The 19937-nt window shown below is 42.6% G+C and overlaps 1 protein-coding gene across 1 annotated transcript in view; it reads left to right on the top strand.

Annotated features, from left to right (window-relative positions):
• The window catches only part of DNER (delta/notch like EGF repeat containing), a 261530-nt gene that overhangs the window by 185216 nt on the left and 56377 nt on the right, over positions 1-19937 (top strand). Inside the window, exon 8 of the mRNA XM_033959607.1 lies at positions 8843-9067. Within this exon, the coding sequence (XP_033815498.1) occupies positions 8843-9067 (225 nt within the window). The remainder of the gene's footprint in view (positions 1-8842; positions 9068-19937) is intronic.

The raw sequence follows: 19937 nt of genomic DNA, 5'->3' as shown, positions 1-19937 counted from the left end.
TACTAAGGTGCGCTATTCGTTTTTAGCGCACGCAGCATTTTAGTGTGCGCTAAACCCACGCTACGCTTCTAGAACTAATGCGTTAAGGTCTAGCGCGTGGGGCAAATTAGCGCGTGCTATTCCGTGCATTAAAGGAGCCCTTAGTGGTGCTGAATCCCTCTCGTCCCTTCTCTCTGCTGCTATTTTCTGAAGAAAATGAAGGAAAATTTGTACAATCTGCTAAGCATTCTTACCTCAGTGACAGTTTATTATACTTCAGTATTTCTCAATGGACCTTGGGTTTTATGCTACCTAGTCGGCATTGTAGCTCCTGCATGAGGCAAATTGTGCCTTCTCTGGCTGTCCTTGAGAAACCTTGTGTTTTTCAGCGTGGTTTCTGTATTTGGAAACATTTGCTTTCCCTGCCCTCGAGAGATCTTGGTTTTTACACTGCCCACTATGCAATATGACTTCACAATGAGGTAAGTTATGCACTTTCTGGCACTATTTAATATAGTGTGAATTTTCTTCTACAGTCAGAGCTTGCTCTTCATTTGGTGGCTTTGCCCAAGACACCTGTTTGAAGCTGAGAGCTTAGTGGGCTTGGCTTCTTTTGAGGACCATGAGACTTTTTCTTTTGGTTGCATTGTGCTGTAGCAGCAATGGCCACATGGAGAGCAGGAAAATCTCTACTTGAGTCTCCTCCTTCTTAAGATGAGTTCTGGCAGAGGTTTCATTGTTGGGTGCACTCAATTTCTTCATCAAATCCTGCTACACTTGGTGCATGGGTTTTCGGGCCATCTTTTTTTTCATATCAGTAAAGACAGCTATTTTATCCTGTGAAGTGTTTTGCCAAGGGAACTTAAGTTGGTCCTGTGCCACCCTCCATAAGGGGTTTCACCTGATAGTGGTTGGAGCTATTATTTAGTTAATATTCTGTTAACTAAGAGATCTCAGATTATTTTGTATGGGCTATAACTCCAAGTAGAAAACAGAGGGTAGGATTAAATGGTCATTTTTCTCAGTGGAGGAGAATAAACAGTGGAGTGCCACAGAGATCTGTACTGGGATCGGTGCTATTTAACTTATTTATAAATGATCTGTAAATTGGAATAACAAGTGAGGTGATTAAACTTGCAGATGACACTAGTCATCTAGTTCAAAGTTGTTAAAACGCATGCAGATTGTGAAAAATTGCAGGCAGACCTTAGGAAATTGGAAGACTGGGCGTCCAAGTGGCAGATGAAATTTAATGTGGACAAATGCAAAGTGATGCACATTGGGAAGAATAACCCAAATCACAGTTACCAGATGCTAGGGTCCACCTTGGGGGGGTTAGTGCCCAAGAAAAAGATCTGGGTGTCATTGTAGACAATTCGATGAAACCTTCTACCCAAAGTGTGGTGGCAGCCAAAAAAGCAAACAAGATGCTAGGAATTATTAGAAAAGGGATGGTTAACCAGAGACTAAGAATGTTATAATGCCTCTGTATTGCTCCATGGTGCAACCTCACCTGGAGTATTGTGTTCAGTTCTGGTCATCTTATCTCAAGAAAGATTTAGCTGCACTAGAAAAGGTTCAAAGAAGAACGGCCAAGATGATAAAGGGGATGGAACTCTTCTCATATGAGGAAAGACTAAAAAGGTTAGGGCTCTTCAGCTTGGAAAAGAGATGGCTGAGGGGAGATATGATTGAAGTCTACAAAATCCTGAGTGGAGTAGAATGGGTACCAGTGGATCGATTTTTCACTCCATCAAAAATTACAAAGACTAAGGGACACTCGATGAAGTTATAGGGAAATACCTTTAAAACCAAAAGGTGGAGAATAGTTAGGCTCTGGAACATATTGCCAGAGGTTGTGGTTAGAGTGGATAGCGTAGCTGGTTTTAAGAAAGGTTTGGACAATTTCCTGGAGGAAAAGTCCATAGTCTGTTATTGAGAAAGGCATGGCGGAAGCCACTGCTTGCCCTGGATCAGTAGCATGAAATGTTGCTACTCTTTCAGGCACTAGTGACCTGGATTAGCCACCATGAGTACAAGCTACTGGACTTGATGGGCCATTGGTCTGCCCCAGTAAGGCTATTATTATGTTCTTATGTATATGGTCTTCTTCATTTTTTGGTCAGAGGCAACGGTCTTGAGTATCTGGTTGCCCTTCATTCCTGAGGTATTCCTCAGCTATCTTTTTCTGCAGTTCCTAATAAATCACATACTTTATGGTAATGTGTTCTGGAAATTTTCTTATTAAGCTTTGTTTTGTTTTTCTGAAAATTAACCATAGGAGATCAGGACTTCTTTGGGGACATGTAATCTGGAAGATCCTATATTTTTTATTTTTTTTCTGCAAGGTTGTTTTAGTATGGGATTGTATGGGATGAATTTTAGTCAATATCCAATTTTATGTATTTGGTGTAATGCTGCAGTTTGTGGCATTGTATTATTTACTCCTTTGTGACTCTTCTCTGCTTTTTGCAACCTACCTAGAACTTGTGGTTAAGCAAGTAAAAAATGTCAAGATTAGATTAGATTGTAATATCTTATCTTCTGGGCTAGATCAAACATCAGTACCCCAGTGGACTGTTTTTCTATGGCTTTTTTTGGCTCTCTAATACCTGGAAGATTGCCATAATGTTATCCCCAGGATTAAGAAATTACTTCCAAGAGTTTGTAGTTTTTTTTTCTTTCTATTCTTCAAGATGGCTGCCTGTTAGCTCAAGGCTGACTCATAGTTTTCTTCCAGATTTTTAAGCACTTAAGAAAAAAAATCAGCTTTCTTGACAAACTAAAAGAGTCAGCTGTATTAGATTAGCTATGTTGGCAAACTAAAGACTCAGTTTGAGTCATCTATCTTGGCAAAGAGAAGAATCACCTGTATTACGTCTGCTGTCTTGGCAAACTAAAAGAGTTGGCTATATTACCAAGCTGAAAGATTCAACTGTATTGCCAAATTGAAACAGTCAGTTGTTTTGCCAAACTGGAAGAGACAGCAGTATTGGCAACCTGAAAGGGCAAACTATATTATAAATTTAAAAAGTCAGCTCCACTTCAACCTGAAGGAGTTTGCTGTGTGCAGCTTCAAATTTTCAGCTTGAAAGATGAAACTATGAACTATACGTCAATCTGGAAGATTCTGCTGCATTATGTTCAACTTCAGAGCTGTACTTTAACTTGAGTCTCTGCTGTGTTGCAGACTGACACACTAAGCTGTGCTTCAACTTGGGAGCCTGTGAGGTATTGCATTCTGAGACTATGAATTGTTTCCAGTGTAGTTCCGGAATGTTCTTAATTCCCTTCCTTTCACAATAGATCTGACGTGGTGAACCCTGTAGCTTATTGTTTCAAGTAAGCCATGCTCAATAACAACCAGATTTCTAGTCAGATAATTGTATGCTGTATTCTGCTCAGTTAATTTGTGGATTCAATTACACAAAGCAAAAGTCAGTGAGTGGCTGTATAATGGCAGTTATCTGCATAGTTTAATTAAACATTCCTTTTCTCTCTAATTTCTGTGAAAACAGATATTTAAAGAGCCCTATGGTTCCTAGTGGAAACAAGGTGCTTGACTAGAGATAACTGGAAAACAGGTATGGTATTAGACTTCCCATGATTTCTGAATGGAAGACAAATGCCTACTTGCATAACAGCGCTTAAAAAGACACCTTGGCATTGAACATAGGGCCTGATATTCAGCACTGTTTAGATAGCTGGGATCAGTTCTTGATCATTTAAAAAGCATGTAGCTGGCTACCTGCCAATATTCAGCGTAGGATAGCTGGCTATTACATGCTGTCTCTGGATTGGCCGGTGAATGGCTATATTGAATGACATGGTTTGGCAGCAAAAGACAACTGACTAAAAGGGTAGCTAGTTGCTGAATATTGGCATAGCTGGCTATGTCTCAGCTGGCCAAAATTAGACCGGAAACTCAATGCTGGTGGCCGGATATGGCGCCGGCATTGAATTTCTAGAATCGCTACGGACCGTGGGAGATCGCCAGCAATCTTCCATGGTCTGAATAGAAGCCTAATACTGTAGAACTGATGTACCATATGAGCAAAGCACATTGATAATTTTTTTAATGCTTTTTTGTGCATATAAGACAGTATCTCTCTCATTTTATAACAGGGCGATTAAATTATAAGCTAATTGTGCACATAAATTTATAGGGGCCAATATTGAGACCACGGAAGGAAGCCTGGTTATCTACTATGGTCCGCGATCCTGGTTATTCTATGCTGTGGCCATATTCGGCTGCAGTATTGAATATCCAGGTCAAGGTTTGATCCCGCAGACCTAGCCAGCCAAGCCAGTATTCAGCAGCTAGCTGGTTAAGATAGGATTCAAGTTTCAAGTTTAAGTTTATTTAGATTTTGATATAATATAAATCTTTATTTATATACCGCAAAAGCCTTTCAGTTCGAGGTGGTGTAAAGGAAAAATGGCTGAGAGTCAGTGAGCTACATCAATGGAGAAAAGACTGAAAACTGTATAGATCGCATAGAGGGAGTTTAAGCAGGATTTTATAAGGAGGGAGGTAAATAAATAGGTAAGGATGTTCATAGTCTTAGAGCAACAACGTGGAGTAGAGTGTCAATGGTTTGGGAGTCTTTTCATAGAGAATTTAAGGTGGGTCGTCTTGTTTGGAGAAGAGGAACGTTTTAGGAGCTTTCTGAAATGCATGTAAGAGGTTGATGTTCTGACCAGTTGGCTCTATTCAGGATCATTGGAGGCTGTTTGGTAGGATAGGAATCTGTTGATGAATCTCTTTTGGGTGCATCCTTTCATTGAGGGGAAGACGAAGAATGCTTGAGGTCGAGTGGATCGTCTGGGTCTGGCGAATGTAAATGGGACATAGCCAGTGCTGAATATCAGCAGCTAGCTGGCTATGCGCCTTTTGGCCAGCCAGGAGCTGTTTCTGGTTGGCCAAATATCGGTCGGATAGAATTCTAACATCCATATGGGTAAGTGCACACTTATGCATATAAATGTCACAGTTACAACTAAATGTCATTCTACTGTTATGAACTGAACTACCATTGCGTGCAGTTGTCAGTGGTGTTCACATGGGTGGAGCATGGGTAGGCCCTTCTCTACCCCCTTCTTTTTATTGCTTTTGTAGGTAAAAGCACCCGGGCTGTGTGTGAACAGCACAGATACTTTTCCCTGCAGCAGGTATTCCTGGTGGAATTCTGTACAAAAAAATTCAAAATTCTGCACAAAAAAAAATAAATCCAAATTCTGCGCACAACGCCCCCCCCCCCCCCATACAAGACTGTAGTGTGGTTTTTAGTGCTGGCCACAGTGGTAACAGCTCCAACACTCCTAGGAATTCCATGAGCATCAGAGCTATTATTGCCATGACTGGCACAAAAACTGCGCTACGGTTTTGCAAATTCTGCAAGTTTGACAACATTTAAACAATATTTTTGCTCATTATTATTCAGAATTTCAGTACAATTTCGTTTTTTCATTAAATTATACTACAGAAAACAAAGAGCCTTCAAATTTTTCTTGCTTAGTGACGTTCTTCTAGAAGAAGGTATCAAATTTAACAATGTAAAACTTGCCTCCGCATCTCTGAAGTTGGAGACAGCATTTATACAACTGAATACCAGATTACATTGTGAACCAAAAAAACCCCCCAGATACCTTCTCTCACCTTGCTCCCCCCCCCCCACTGAGCCAGCATCTCTCACCCTTGCCTCCAAAGCCAACATCTCTCTCACCCCTGCCCCCACTAGCCAGAATCTCACCCCTGAACCCCCCAGCTAGTATCTCTCTCACCCCTGACCCCCTCCAGTCAGCATTTCTATCATTCCTGACCCTGACTCCAGTCAGCATTTCTATCATTCCTGACTCCCCCAGTCAACATCTCTCTTACCGCTGCCCCTCACAGCCAACATCTCTTATTCTCTCCCCATTGTCCCCCAATCCAGCATTCCTCCACTACCTATTTGATGCTGATTCTAGTTAATGGCAACCAGCCGCTGGCTCTGCAGGTTTCCTTCTACCGCGGTCCCACCAAAGGAAGAGGAAGCAACATCATCGCGAGGGCGGGACCATAGTAGAGGGAAGCCTGCAGAGCCCGTGCAGGCTGCCCAAAGATGTTTCTGGCAGCGAGGGAGTGCTGATCCACCTGACATAAAAATCTGTGCAGACATCAGGTAATTCTGCCGGGAGTAAGCAGGGGAAGAGGATGCAGTTTTCAAAGGCCATTTTAAGGGAAAGAGTCTTGTATACCACCTTTTTGTAGTTTTATAACCACACTCAAAGCGGTTTGCATACAGGTACTTCAAATATTTTCCTATCTGTCCCGGTGAGCTCACAATCTGTCTAACGTACCTGGGATTAAGTGATTTGCCCAGGGTCACAAGGAGCAGCACGGGGGTGTGAACCCACAACCCCAGAGTGTAACTCTAACCACTACGCCACACTCTCCTCCATTTGCACAGGTTCAACAGCAACGCGGCTTTCAAATTTGCCCCCACATTTTAAAGAGCAGTATTGGCACGAGCTACAATACAACAGGTCTCCTTTCTATTTGCCACTGTAATGCTCAGCGCTCTTTCTTGTTTCACTGAATAGTTCTCTGCTCGTCTGCATTTCTAAATGGCATGTCATATAGTAGATAGTTATAATTTGCAAGTCGGTATTATTTCCATTTCATCTTTTCAATCTATCCAAGTACCCATAAGTGCAGTGCAGTAGGTCAATGATACAAAACAGTGTGGTATAATTTCTGCATTTGAACCCTGCACACATCTTGAATGATCCAATCAACACAATTGTCTGTCAAGGAGTGCAGTATGCTTATACTGTGCATGTTTCTCATTACCCCTCCGATGAAGGTTATTTTGCATAAAAACCTGTATCCTGCTCTGAAAGTCAGTGATAATAACCTCTGGTAGATTTCCTGCTTGTGTGCCAACTACATTTGGATATTTGCAAGATTACAAATAATATCCAAACTCTTAGCAGCCGAAAAGTGCCTTATTTTAAAATGAACATTTGGCGAATAGTATTGAAAAGTGGAGAGAGAGAGGGGAAGACAATTTGCCATATCAATGGCAGTTGATGCTGTTTGATGCTATGCTTTGAGAGAGGTTCCTATCAAAATCTGAAGAAGTGTGAACATGTAACCCCCCTTCTATCGTGGATTACATTGGCTTCCAATAGAGGCGCGTATAATCTTTAAACTGGGCTGGATATATTACAAAGTCGCTTTTTGCTGCCATTCAGAAGAACCCTAGAAGCTCCCATCCTAGGGTTACCAGACATCCGGATGCCTGGGGGTCTGGACGGCTTTTCTAAACTGGGCACTTTGTTTGGATTTTAAAAAGCTTCCTCGAAATCACGTCGGGCAGGAGGGCATCCACCCATGCGCGGATGCTACTCAATGATGTCACGTGGGTGCGCCTGATGTAATCGCGTGGCATCCATGCATGCGCGGATGCCTTCCTGCCTGACGAGAGCAGGCAGCCGGCGGCGGGGCTAGGGCAGGATTGGGGGTGGGACTGGGGTGTAATGGGGTAGGGTTGGGTGGAACTTGGGAGGCGAGTCTATTACATTACATTATATTACATTACATTAGGGACTTCTATTCTGCCTATACCTTGCAGTTCAAGGCGGATTACAAAAGAGCTAACTGGACATTTCCAGTGAAGTTACAACAGTTTTGCGGGGTTTTTTGTTTTTTTTTTGGTTACAAGGGAGGAGAGGTACCTGGATTAATTCAGGAAGAAATTGCAAATTGGATATTAAATTGACTGTACGTTACTGTGTGATATAACAAATAGATTACAGTTAGAGTACAAATAAGATTACGTTACATTTCAGGGATCTGAATACTTGATTGGTGTTTTGGGGAGGAAGAGATTATTTAAGTGGAGGTTTTGGGGGAGAATTTATCTAGGAGGAGGGGGGAAGAGTTGGGTTAAGATATCTGGATAAATTTTTTTACTAAAGTAAAATCTGGTAACCCTATCCCATCCTCCTTTTTGTATTCCCTGTTAAGGGATGCAAATACAAAAAATATCTTGAACGCACTCTTTCCTTCCAGGCAGCTACTTATGATAGGGATTTTTGCAATTGTTCCTGAACTCTTACTCTTATCTACATTTTAGGAGACAATTAAAATCTTTTCTTTTTATAAAATTTATGGATAATTAGATCCTTTCCACTGCACTCATCTCATTATGTTTATTCATTGCTCACCTTTAAATCTCTCATATTTAAAACCCCAGCTTTTATTTATAAAGTCTTGATACCTTATATTTCATCAAGATTACTGAGGTCGAATGACCAATACTTATTACTCATTCTCTCTCTCAAAATTATTAACACACGGCGGCAATCTATCTTTTCCATCACAGCTCTCAAACATGGAATTCACTTCCAATCGATTTAAGAGAGGAAAAGAATTTGGAAAAATTTAAGAGCAAACTTAAGGGTTTTCTTTTTAAAGATGCATTCAATGACTAAATGAATTGCTTACGACTTTCATTTTATCTTTATATTTTCTGAGAGTTTTCTCCTTCCCTTTCCTATTGTTCTTAACCTTAATTGTTTTTCTTTATATTAATCAGATTGTATTTCTTTCCTAGTCTTTCCTTGTGTTTTATTATGTTTGTATAAGTTGGTTTTTATTATGTTTAGTAAATTTAGTCCCTTTGTTAGTTATGTTTGTTTCCCCTAATTCTGTAATTTTTAACGATTTGTACATCGCTTAGAATTTGCAATAGGCGATTAATCAAATTTTATAATAAACTTGAAACTCAAACTTGAAACTAAATCTTTTGTAAATTGCATGGAGCCTCAAGTTTATGCGGTCAAGAAATTGATTTTATATTTATGTTTAAATCAGGATTCTTAGGGCCATCTTGTGAAGAGAGAATCGATCCTTGCGCCTCGTCTCCATGCCAGAACAACGGAACTTGCTATCCAGACCGAAGCTCTTATTCCTGTAGTTGCAGCCCAGGGTTTACAGGACCCACCTGCACTCAGCTGGTCGACTTCTGTGCTCTCAGTCCTTGTGCTCACGGCATCTGTCGCAGCGTTGGAACCAGTTATAAATGTCTCTGCAATCCTGGTTAGTACAACCATCTACTTATATTATGCAGGTTGGCAGGGCTGGTGCAAGGATATTGGGCAACCCAGGCAAATCTTCGGTTGTATGCTCCCCTAGGTCCCTAACGTACCTCCCTAAGACATCAGGAGTCCAGTATTCAAAACAATTTAGCTGACTGCTGACCGGTTTAAGCATTTGGTTGGGACTAGCCGCTGATATTCGCCGCACTTTACTGGTTAAGTGCCACTGAATATTGTGGCTAGCGCTGAACTAGAGAAGGACACGGTGACAAAATTCATCACCGTTCCCGTCCCCGCGGATAACCGCGGGAAACCATCTTCATGTCATTCTTTAAGGAGAGAGGAAAGAATCAGAGTATGAATGGCCACAACCACTGACCCTCAAGCTTTGCTTTGAAGAATGCTGGTGTAGAAGGATTGAGGTTGAAACAGACACTACAGAATGACAGTCTCTGGTATCCAGAGCAGATATTGTGATGTCATAATGCCTCATTCCACCAGTGCCTAAGAGCCAATCACATCAGTGATGTCACAATGGTTCCATTATCCTTGGCTCACTTAAAAATCAGAGTATGAATGGCCGCAACCACTGACCTTCAAGCTTTGCTTTGAAGAATGCTGGTGTAGAAGGATTGAGGTTGAGATAGACACTACAGAATGACATGGGATTATTTCCCGCGGGGATGGGAACGGTGATGAATTTTGTCACCGTGTCATTCTCTACACTGAACACAAAAGCAGCTGTTGTGGGGGTGTTCCAAGGGCAGAGTCAGCTCTTAAGGGATCAGGGTGAGCGTATAAATTGGACAGCATGAATACTGACTTATGTGTTAGCTGGCTTTAAAATATCGAGAAATTCAAAGCCAAAGCCTGGGCAGGTCCCATCTTTGAACATCTGGAAATAACATCACAGGCGGGGAGCAAAGCACTCACTGCCGACAGCTAAATATTGACCTCCAGGCTTTTAAATGTTAAACTTTATGTGTGTGTAGGGCTACCAGATGTCTGGATTTCCCTGGACATGTCTGGGGGTCTGGATGCTTTTTAAAACCTGGCACTTTGCCTGGGTTTTGAAAAGCTTCCCCCGAAATTGTATAGGGCAAGACGGCATCCATATATGAGGATGTGTTGTGGAGGGAGGGTGTTTAAGCCCAGGAGACAAGGAAGTCATGGAAGGAAGGGAATTGACAGTCACCCTAGATATTGATGTTGATATTGATTGCAATGATATAGTGTGACTGGAAATGGGCAGTTTGGGACTCTGATGTGACAGTGATGGTCCCGTGGTAACCTTTGCCTAAACATGTAGCTTTGTGGTTATGGGACTGAGCACATCATATTATAAAAATGTTTTTTATAAAGAAAGGTTTTGAGCAATTTACAGTTGGATTTGTGTCTTGTGGATCATATGATAATAATAATAACAGTTTATATACCTCAGGACCGTGTTTATTATATGTACTTCTAGCGTGGATGATAATGCATATTCATCAGGGTTATCCTGAAAGCCAGATCTGCTTGCAATAGGGTTACCATATTTTTTTAAAAAAAGAAAAGCCCGGACACATGACCCTTCCCCGTCCCGCCTCCATCCCCGCCCTGCCCGCTTCTATCTCTAGCCCCGCCCCATTCTGTCCTCCAGCCCCACCCCCAGAAAGCCTCCTTTCTTTGCGATGAGCTCCGGCTGCGTCTGGAGGGCCTGGAGCATGCACGGATGTGTGTGGCATCATCCGCACTTGCTCAGAGGCCCTCCCAGAAGTGGCCAGAGCTTGTAGGGCTTTCCAAAACCCGGACAAACGCCGGGTTTTGGAAAGTGCATCCGGGAGCCTGGACAGTCCTCTAAAAAAGAGGACATGTCCGGGTTTTCCCAGACGTCTGGTAACCCTAGCTTGCAGCCCTCGAGAACTGAGCCTGAGCTAGATTGTTGAGTGCTTTGGAGAAGTGCACCATGAGAAATAAACTTAGTAATAATCATAACCTCAATTATACTCATAATAATAGGATACACATCTTAGCTCTGGCTCTCTGTAATGCTTTGATCTTTGTCTTTCCTCGTGAGATTTAAGTAGTGCTATATTTTCCAGTTTACATATTTGTTAATGCATTGATTTGCACTACATAATATCCTCTGAGAATGGTCTTCTTGGTCAGTTCGATTGGTGAGAAACTCCGCTGCATAGCTAATGTGAGATTAAGAAATATTGTAGTTTAAATTATCCTCTTGGCATTTTTATTGTATTGTATTTCATCCTGGAAGATCTTTAGCAAAAACCACCCAAAAGTGGGAATTTTATTAATAGTTTGGCTTTCACTGAAAATATTTTTTAGCAGGTTTCCTAGCCTTTGAATTGTAATAGCAGAATATTTAAGATAATAAGACTCTCAGGAAAAAAAGAAGTCATACTTTGTCTTATCCTCCTCTTTTCTTATGTTGCTCTCTTTTTCCTCCTCATCCTCCTTTCCTGGTTGCTTTTGTCTTCCCCTTCTACTCTGTTGGTACTCAGAGAATAGCCAATCATGGGCGAGGGCGGGAGGAGGAGGGGGACAGGAAGTAGTCCATTTCCATGTTTCTGTTCCCTCTTCCACACAGTCTCCCTGCCACTGCACTTCAAGAGAAGGATAGCACCAGCAATACAGAGGCATCCAATGCCATGAATATTTTTCTGCCCATTAAAGCCCATACTTAGTGGCATGGGCATTAATCCAATAGAGGTATGGAGCTTGTGACTTTGATTGTGGGCAACAGTACCTCTGTAGAAAGAGAACTATTCCTAGTACCGTATGAATTTACATATTAAGAAATAGAAAGTGACAACTCACTCACTGCAGATTTCTATGTATGAATCTTTCTAAGCATGCTTAAAGATCCTATGGGAACAGTTGAAATTTGCTCTCATTGAACTGAAAACAAGCAAGCCTGAATCCTCAACATAGCAAATGCCCGATTTATAACCAGGCACAGTGGCATGATCAAGTTAGGATGACGGCTATTTCACATTTAACTAAAGTGCTCCTTTGAATGCTAAAGCCAAGGGCTTCATCTTTCAAATCTCCTTCTGACTTCATGAGAACAGGGGTTACCATATGGCTACAGAAAAAGGAGGCTGGATTAAGACATCTGGGTTTTACTTCCATTGGGTTTTACTTCCATTGGAAGTAAAACCCGGAAGTCTCAATCCATCCTTTTTTTTTCCTGGAACCATATGGTAGCCCTAAAGAGGTTTTTAATGAGATTGGAATATTTAGGCTGTGAAGGCAAGTAGGCAGATACAGTACACTCATTTTATAATGGCAACTTACAGGACCTGTGTACCTTTACAAATTGTGTCTCTGAAAGCTTCCAAAGTGACATATACTTCAAGGCAGTTGTAATTTTCCACCTAATTTTGTGCATATAGGCATGTGTCTTTCAACTCATCCGTCCCAGTAACACCTATATTGGCTTTGGGTCAGTAACATATATCTTTGTATTTTTTTACTTGCAAAGGCTTATAAAATTACTACCAAAGGAAGTACATTTATAACTGAATACAGTACACATAGTATGTACATACTGTACTTTTCCCTGTGCAGGTACTGGTAAATTTTCAAAACAAAAGTATGCACACATTTCCACTTTGAAATCTACCCTGCAAAATTTTGTGCATATATTTATACTTGCCTAACCTTCATGGCTGATTTTTCACACACATGTGCATTTTCTAGCATACTCATATGCATATAAATGCAAATACTTCTTCAACTCTGTCCCTACCCCCACCTCAAATGCCTCTGCATAGTCCAGGACAGGTACATTTATGCAAATGCAGGCATCTTCTTTATGTTAGGAATTAATAACCTCTGACATTTTAAAGCCCATTTACTATGCTGCAATACTAAGCACTAATGCATGCTTACTGCAGTTAAAATCGCCTTACTGCAGGGCATACTCAGGGATCAGTGCATGTTATCCATATGATAAAAAATTTATTTTATAGCATTGGGGGCAGGGCGGGGTATAGAGAAGGCCTGCCCTGTACTGATTGGTTAGCACAGCTACATTGCCCTGTGCTAACCAATTAGCACATGGGGGTCCTTTTATTAAGGTGTGCTAACCGATTTAGCACTCACTAAAGATTAGTGCATGCTAAATGCTAAGATATCCATTATATTCCTATGGGCATCTTAGCATTTAGCATGCACTAATCTTCAGCGCGCACCTTAATAAAAGGACCCAATAGTTAGCACATGAGCCCTTATGGCCTGATTCTGTAAATGCACCTAACTATGCCTAACTTGTAGGCACCAGTCTATGTGGTTGTCAATCAACCATTAGGCGTCCTTTATAGAATCATGCCTAGCAGTGCCTAAGTGTTCTTAGGTGTCGCTGGGTGTTGTGGATATATTAAGTCAGGTTTTAACTGGCCTAATTTTCCGGTGTCTATCTCACATGAGCCTTGCTTGCTTCATGCAGCTCTTTCAAGAATTATCTCATTGCAGCACTCTTTAGTGAGAAAAAGAGGGTAGCTTTTTGGCAAGAAATATAAAGCTATCTTTTTCATGTGCTCTGCTTCAGTGAATGGATCTTTTCCTATAATTAGCAAATAACATTGCTGTTTGCCCACAAAAATAGAAGGTTTTGCATACAATATATCTGTATTCATGTGCCCTGTTTATGTGCTGCATTATTAAATGTATTTTGAGCTTAATAAAGCAAAAATAAAAACCCTATTGACCTATTTAGTGAAACGCAATGGAGATGTCCAAAGCCCGCCTATGTCCCGTCCACCTAACTCACGTCTATCTGCTGCCCAAACCATGCTCAAAAGTAGACCTACAATGTAAGCACTAGGTGGATGCCTATGGGCGCTCAGCGATGTGTAAATCAGTCAACAGACGTCCAAATCGAAGCCTCTTCAATGCCACGCCACACCTGGGTCTTTAGGCGCAGCTTTCTCCAGTGGGCATCCCAAAAATTGTGTACGCATCTCAGAACTGACATCCACATCCTTTGGACGTCCAAGTGCCAATTATCGCTCGTTAAGACCCTTAAATTACTTATTAACCACTTTGTTTGGACACCTAAGTCCCGCCTAACTTTAGGCGGGACTTAGGCGTCCTTTACAGAATTAGGGCCTAAATGTCCACTTAAGTGGTTCATGGAAAGGAACAAATTTTTGAAACATAGCAACATAGTAACATAATAAATAATGGCACATAAAGACCGGCATGGCCTATCCTATCTGCCCAATAAGATGATTAGGATTACAACTCCCACTCAAAGCAAGTTACTCCCTTCTATGACTTTTTGAAGTGTGAAAATAATTTATGCTTTGATTTGCAGGGAAATTCTCTACAGTCTGATCCCATCCTCATGCTATAAAGGGATTCTCTGTGTTTTGTATTTTAAATTTTGTGTTATATTTTTACATTTTTGAATTCCACAACTGTGGTTATCCCTACCACCTCCGCTGGGAAGGTATTTTAAGCATTTTATTACTCTTTCTATGAAAAATTATTTCCTCATGTTGCTTTTAAAATTTCCTCCTTTCCGCTTTATTTCATGCTCTTTGGTTCTACAGTTTAGCCATACTTGGAAAAGGTTCATTTGTTCATGAATACCCCTCATGTACCGTATTTTCACGCATATAACGCGCACGTTATACACGATTTTACAAACCGAGTATAACCATGCGCGTTATATGTGTGAGCGCGTTATACAAATTTTTTTTTTCAGTGCGATCCGGCATCCCCCCTGCGAACCGCCATCCTCCCCCCCGCTTGCGTCACCCCCCCTTCCCCGCGATCCTACATCCCTCCTCCCGCACCGCAAAGACATCGCTTACCCGATTGGGCACCGGCACCAGCACCAATGCACAGGACGTGCCAGTGCCCGAAGATCCTCTCTCGCCTGGGCTGGGCTGGGCTGGGCTGGGCGGTGCGAGGGAGATCCTCCCTCTTCCCTGGGCTGGGCTGGTCTGGGCTTTGAGCATTTGCGCATGCTCAAAGCCTTCTGGTCTCGCTCTCTCCGAGATTCAGAATCTCAGAGAGAGCGAGACCAGAAGGCTTTGAGCATGCGCAAATGCTCAAAGCCCAGTCCAGCCCGGCACAGGGAAGAGGGAGGATCTCCCTCGCACCGCCCAGCCCAACGAGGGAGGATCTTCGGGCACTGGCACGTCCTGTGCATTGGTGCTGGTGCCGATGCCCAATCGGGTAAGCGACCGATGTCTTTGCGGTGCTGGGGGGGATGTAGGATCGCGGGGGAGGGGGGCGACGCGAGCGGGGGGGAGGATGCCGGTTCGCAGGCCAGAAGAGGGAGTAAGCGGGAGTGGCGGGAGGAGGTTATAGCAGCATGCGTGCTATATAAAATTTTTTTTACACAAATGGTTTGGACCCGCGCACTATACGCGTATGCGTGTTATACACATATGCGCGTTATATGCGTGAAAATACTGTAATTAAACATCTGTAAGATATTTTCCCTGTCTTTCCTCTCCTCTAAGGTATGCATACTCAGGTCTTCAAGTCTCTTCTATCTTCTGATGCAGACATCATACCATTTTGGTTGCTTTCCTCTAAAACTCTTCAGGTCTTTTTATTTCCTCAACCCTCCTTTTACAAAACCGCAGGCCGGCACGCTGACTGCTCTGCGCTGCTCCCGGCACTCATAGAGTTCCTATGAGCATCAGGAGCAGCGCAGATCATTCAGTGCGCCGGCCTGCACTAAAAATCACTTCCGCAGTTCGGGGGAGGGGGGGCAATGAGTTATGGAGACTCATTTTCAAAGCTGCTATGGATGTGTCGTAAGTGCTTTGAAAATGAGCCCCTTAGCCTCCAAAACTGAACACAGTACTCCAAGCGAGGTTTTACCAACGACTACACAGGGCAATAATCAACATCTCCTTTCTGATGAAGACATATGTTTTTCTGTTGCACTACACTTGTAGCTCCCAGTGTGAGTTTATTTTAGATACATAAATATCTAAAGTGCATCTTTTTTTGTGAACGCTACTATGAAATGTCCTGGCAAATAATTAAAGCATTACAGACTGAAGGAGGACTCTGGTTTTAATTCAAAAGGAGGATCAACTCCATCTTTAATTCAGCATCATTTTATTAGCATGCACAAAAAAGCATCTCTGTTGAGCAGAGGATAAGTAAACGGGAAAGTTGCTTTATAGACTGAGTCTATTTATGTATTTTGTAGCCTGCAGCAGTTCTGATGCATTTGTTCCTGCTGAAATAGAAGCATCATTTCTGTGGCAGATCAGGAGCCACATTTGAATAGTAAATGTTTATTGTGTTTAAATGTACATGGAAAATGACTTTAGATCCACTGTCTGAGGCTGTAGGATATGAGCATACCTTAGAAGGGATTGTTTGGGCTCCAGGGATGACTTACTATATAATGTGCAATTTGAATGCATGGTCCCCTCCCCTTCCCAATTTTCCCCGGGTTTAATGCTGAAAAGCTCAGCCACTGTAAAGGATTGCATCTGTCCCATGGTTGCTTAGCTTGCACTCTCTTTGAGTAATACATCTGATATACGATTTCAAGGCTCTAAGCCATAAAAGATAGAAAACCTTTTGAGAGCTGCTGAAGTGGAAGTGTACATTCAGCAAGAAAAGCGAAAGGAAATAAATATTTCATTGTTTTAAAATGCAATTTGAATCATGTTAGTACGCCTGGAAAAAACTAAACAAACAATACAAACTACCAGTACAACTAAAGGATAAGAGAAAAGCACACTACACCAATTTAATAGGGTACAGAAACTCAAGACACCAAAAAACTATTTCAAATACTAAAAGAGCTAACTGACACCTAACCCTACCTGACCACTAACAATACCTCCCCCCCCTGAGCCACCCTCTTAGCAGAACACTTCAAGAACAAAATTACAAATGCCAGAGCTACCCTCAACGGTACCCCAACCCACCTAAAAGAAATCACAATACCCCCTCCCCAGAAAAAGAATCAACAGCTGCAGACAGAACCTGATCCCACTTTCCCACTTTACAATGGTCTGACCTTAACAAATTCTACAGAAAGTACAGCCACACATCATGTGACCTCAACCACTGCCCACCATATCTCATAAAAACCGCCAGCACAAAATTCCATGCCCTTCTCCTACAGTGGATACAAACCATGCTCACAGATGGCCTTTTCCCAAATGACCTCAGCAAAATCATCATCACACCGATCCTAAAAGATCCTAAAGGAGCAATGGATCAACCATCCAATTACAGATCCATTGCCTCAATACCTCTCTATGTCAAACTAACTGAAGAGCTAGTAGCCAAACTCCTCACCAACTATCTGGAAGACCACAACATACTCCACCCCACGCAATCCGGCTTCAGAACCAACATCAGCACAGAGACACTACTAGGCTCCCTTGTTGACACAGCTAGACAACACCTCAGCACAGGAAAAAAAATGCTGCTCATACAACTGGATCTGACCGTAGCATTTGACCTGGTAGACCATAACATCCTACTGCAAATTTTGGACACAATAGGTATCACTGATAAGGTATACTCATGGTTTGAAGGATTCCTAAAATCCAGAACCTACAGAGTAAAGTCAGACAAAGAAAAATCAGAACCTTGGTCCAATCCCTGTGGCGTACCACAAGGATCCCCACTATCCCCTACTCTCTTCAATCTCTATACTACCTCCCTCAGCGCCTGCCTGGACAAACTAGGCCTAACCTCATATAGCTATGAGGCGACATCACCATTCTCATACTTTTTAATCAACCCAAGCCCTCTCTGACAGACACACTACACCGAACACTACTTTTCATAAATAGACTCAGAGGCATAGTGAGGGTGAGAGGCGCCTGGGGTGGTGGTACCCCTTCCTACCCACTTTTCTGCCCCTACCCCCACCCGCTGCTTCCCTGCCCCCTCCTGCCACACGCAGGTGTCCGTTCTCTTTCCCCGTGTACCTCTTTAACGTTCCCAGCATGAGCAGCAACCCCAACCTGTTGCTCGTGCCAGCGTTGGCTATTCCTCTGATGTCACTTCCTAGGTGCAGGTCCAGGAAGTGATGTCAGAGGAAGAGCCAAAACTAGTGTAAGCAGCAGGTTGGGGTTGCTGCTCACACCAGGAATGTTAAAGAGGATTGGGGAAGGGGAGAGGCACCTGCCTGCGGTAGTGGGGGGCAGGGAAGGAGTGGGGGCAGAGAGGAGAACGGGTGCTGGCACCCCCACCAAGATGGCACCTGGGGTGGACCTCCCCCCCCACATACCCCCCTCTTCTACAAAGCCGCGCTAGTGGCTGCCGCACAGCAACAGCCCCAAAGCCCTTTAAATCTCTATGGGCTTCTGGGCCATTACCGTGCGGCAGCCGCTAGCACAGTTTCGTAGAAGAGGGGGATAGACTCAAGCAATTTTTATAAGAGCACTTTTCCATATGTAAAGCCCTGCTTTATATGCAGAACACGCTTTATATAATTGCCCTCAGATGAGTTCAAACAATTTTAAAGCAAAAAAGTTATTTCGTTTCTTTTTCTTTCTTAGACTGCAGTATTGAAAGTGTACCTCGCTTTCTGTACCATGGTAAAATCTTATTAAATGCAGTAGGGCCCATTTTATTTATCCTGGGAAATAATGATGTGATTGAATTCCAAAGTTATATTTTAAACCTGTTCTATCAAATTTCAATTTCTCAGTCAAACCAAAATTAAATGTCACAAAGCCTGGAGGCATGAAACCTCAGAAAGATAGTACCAAACATCGTGGTGACATCTTCTTGCAATAATGTCTAATAGAAATATAAAATCCACATATAAATAATTTGCAAAGACCTAGGGCTCCTTTTACAAAGCCGCGCTAGCGGTTCTAACGCACGCACCAGATTAGCACGCGCGCTAGCTGGAAATCTACCACCTGCTCCAAAGGAGGCGGTAGCGGCTAGCGCGTGCGGCAGTTTACCGCGCGCTATTCTGCACGTTAAGGCCCTAGCGCGGCTTTGTAAAAGAAGCCTCTAGTGTGCACAGCATCTTATCAGTAAGTAGCACTTTGTATACATATTTTCCTATTTCAGATACAGTTCTTACCGATTACTTCAGATTAGAGGGAGGGACACCATCAGAATTGTGCTTCAGGATCAGAGTTCTAATGAGGCTACAAATATATGAGTACAAGACAGATCATTGCTTCAGTCTAGCAGTTTTTCATTATGTTTCCCAAGCATCAGAATGAGTTGTGCGGAAGTGACCACTTTGTATCCCCAGTTAAAAAAAAAAAAAAAGCACTACACTTCTCCCTCTCTGTCTGCGGATTCCATATCTGCGGATTCGCTTATTCGCGATTTTTCAGCTGCTGACTCTGCCCCTCAAAAATACATCATCATTAAAATTATTTTTCCTTTTACTGTACCGGTAAAAGTTTCTCGCTTACCATTCACTCTGAAAATCGCTGCTTCCATGCTTTCTCCCACAAAATTGCTGCTTCCATGCTTCCCAGTGTGCACTGAGAAAAACGCTGCTTCCCAGCATCCATAGAGAGAAAGGCTTCTTCCCAGCATGCATGGAGAAAATCGCTGGCAATCGCTGCTTGCCTATTTGCCCTAAATTCTCTTTGAATTGCTGGGAATCGCTGCTTGCCTGTTCCAAGCCCTTAAGTCTTTGGGAATTGCTGCTTGCCTGCTCCAAGCCCTGAAATCACTGGGAATCACTGCTTACCTATTCCAAGCCCTTAATTTTTTGGGAATTGTTGGGAATCGCTGCTTGCCTGCTATTTGCCCTAAATTCTCTTTGAATCGCTGGGAATTGCTGCTTGCCTGCTCCAAGCCCTGAAATCGTTGCTTGCCTGCTCCAAGCTATTTGCGGTTTCAATAAATAAAAATGATGGCGTTTTCTAAAAACCACAAATAACATA

Source organism: Geotrypetes seraphini, chromosome 9, assembly GCF_902459505.1.
Source record: "Geotrypetes seraphini chromosome 9, aGeoSer1.1, whole genome shotgun sequence".
NCBI lineage: Eukaryota > Metazoa > Chordata > Amphibia > Gymnophiona > Dermophiidae > Geotrypetes > Geotrypetes seraphini.
This window is presented reverse-complemented; position numbering and strand designations above follow the sequence as displayed.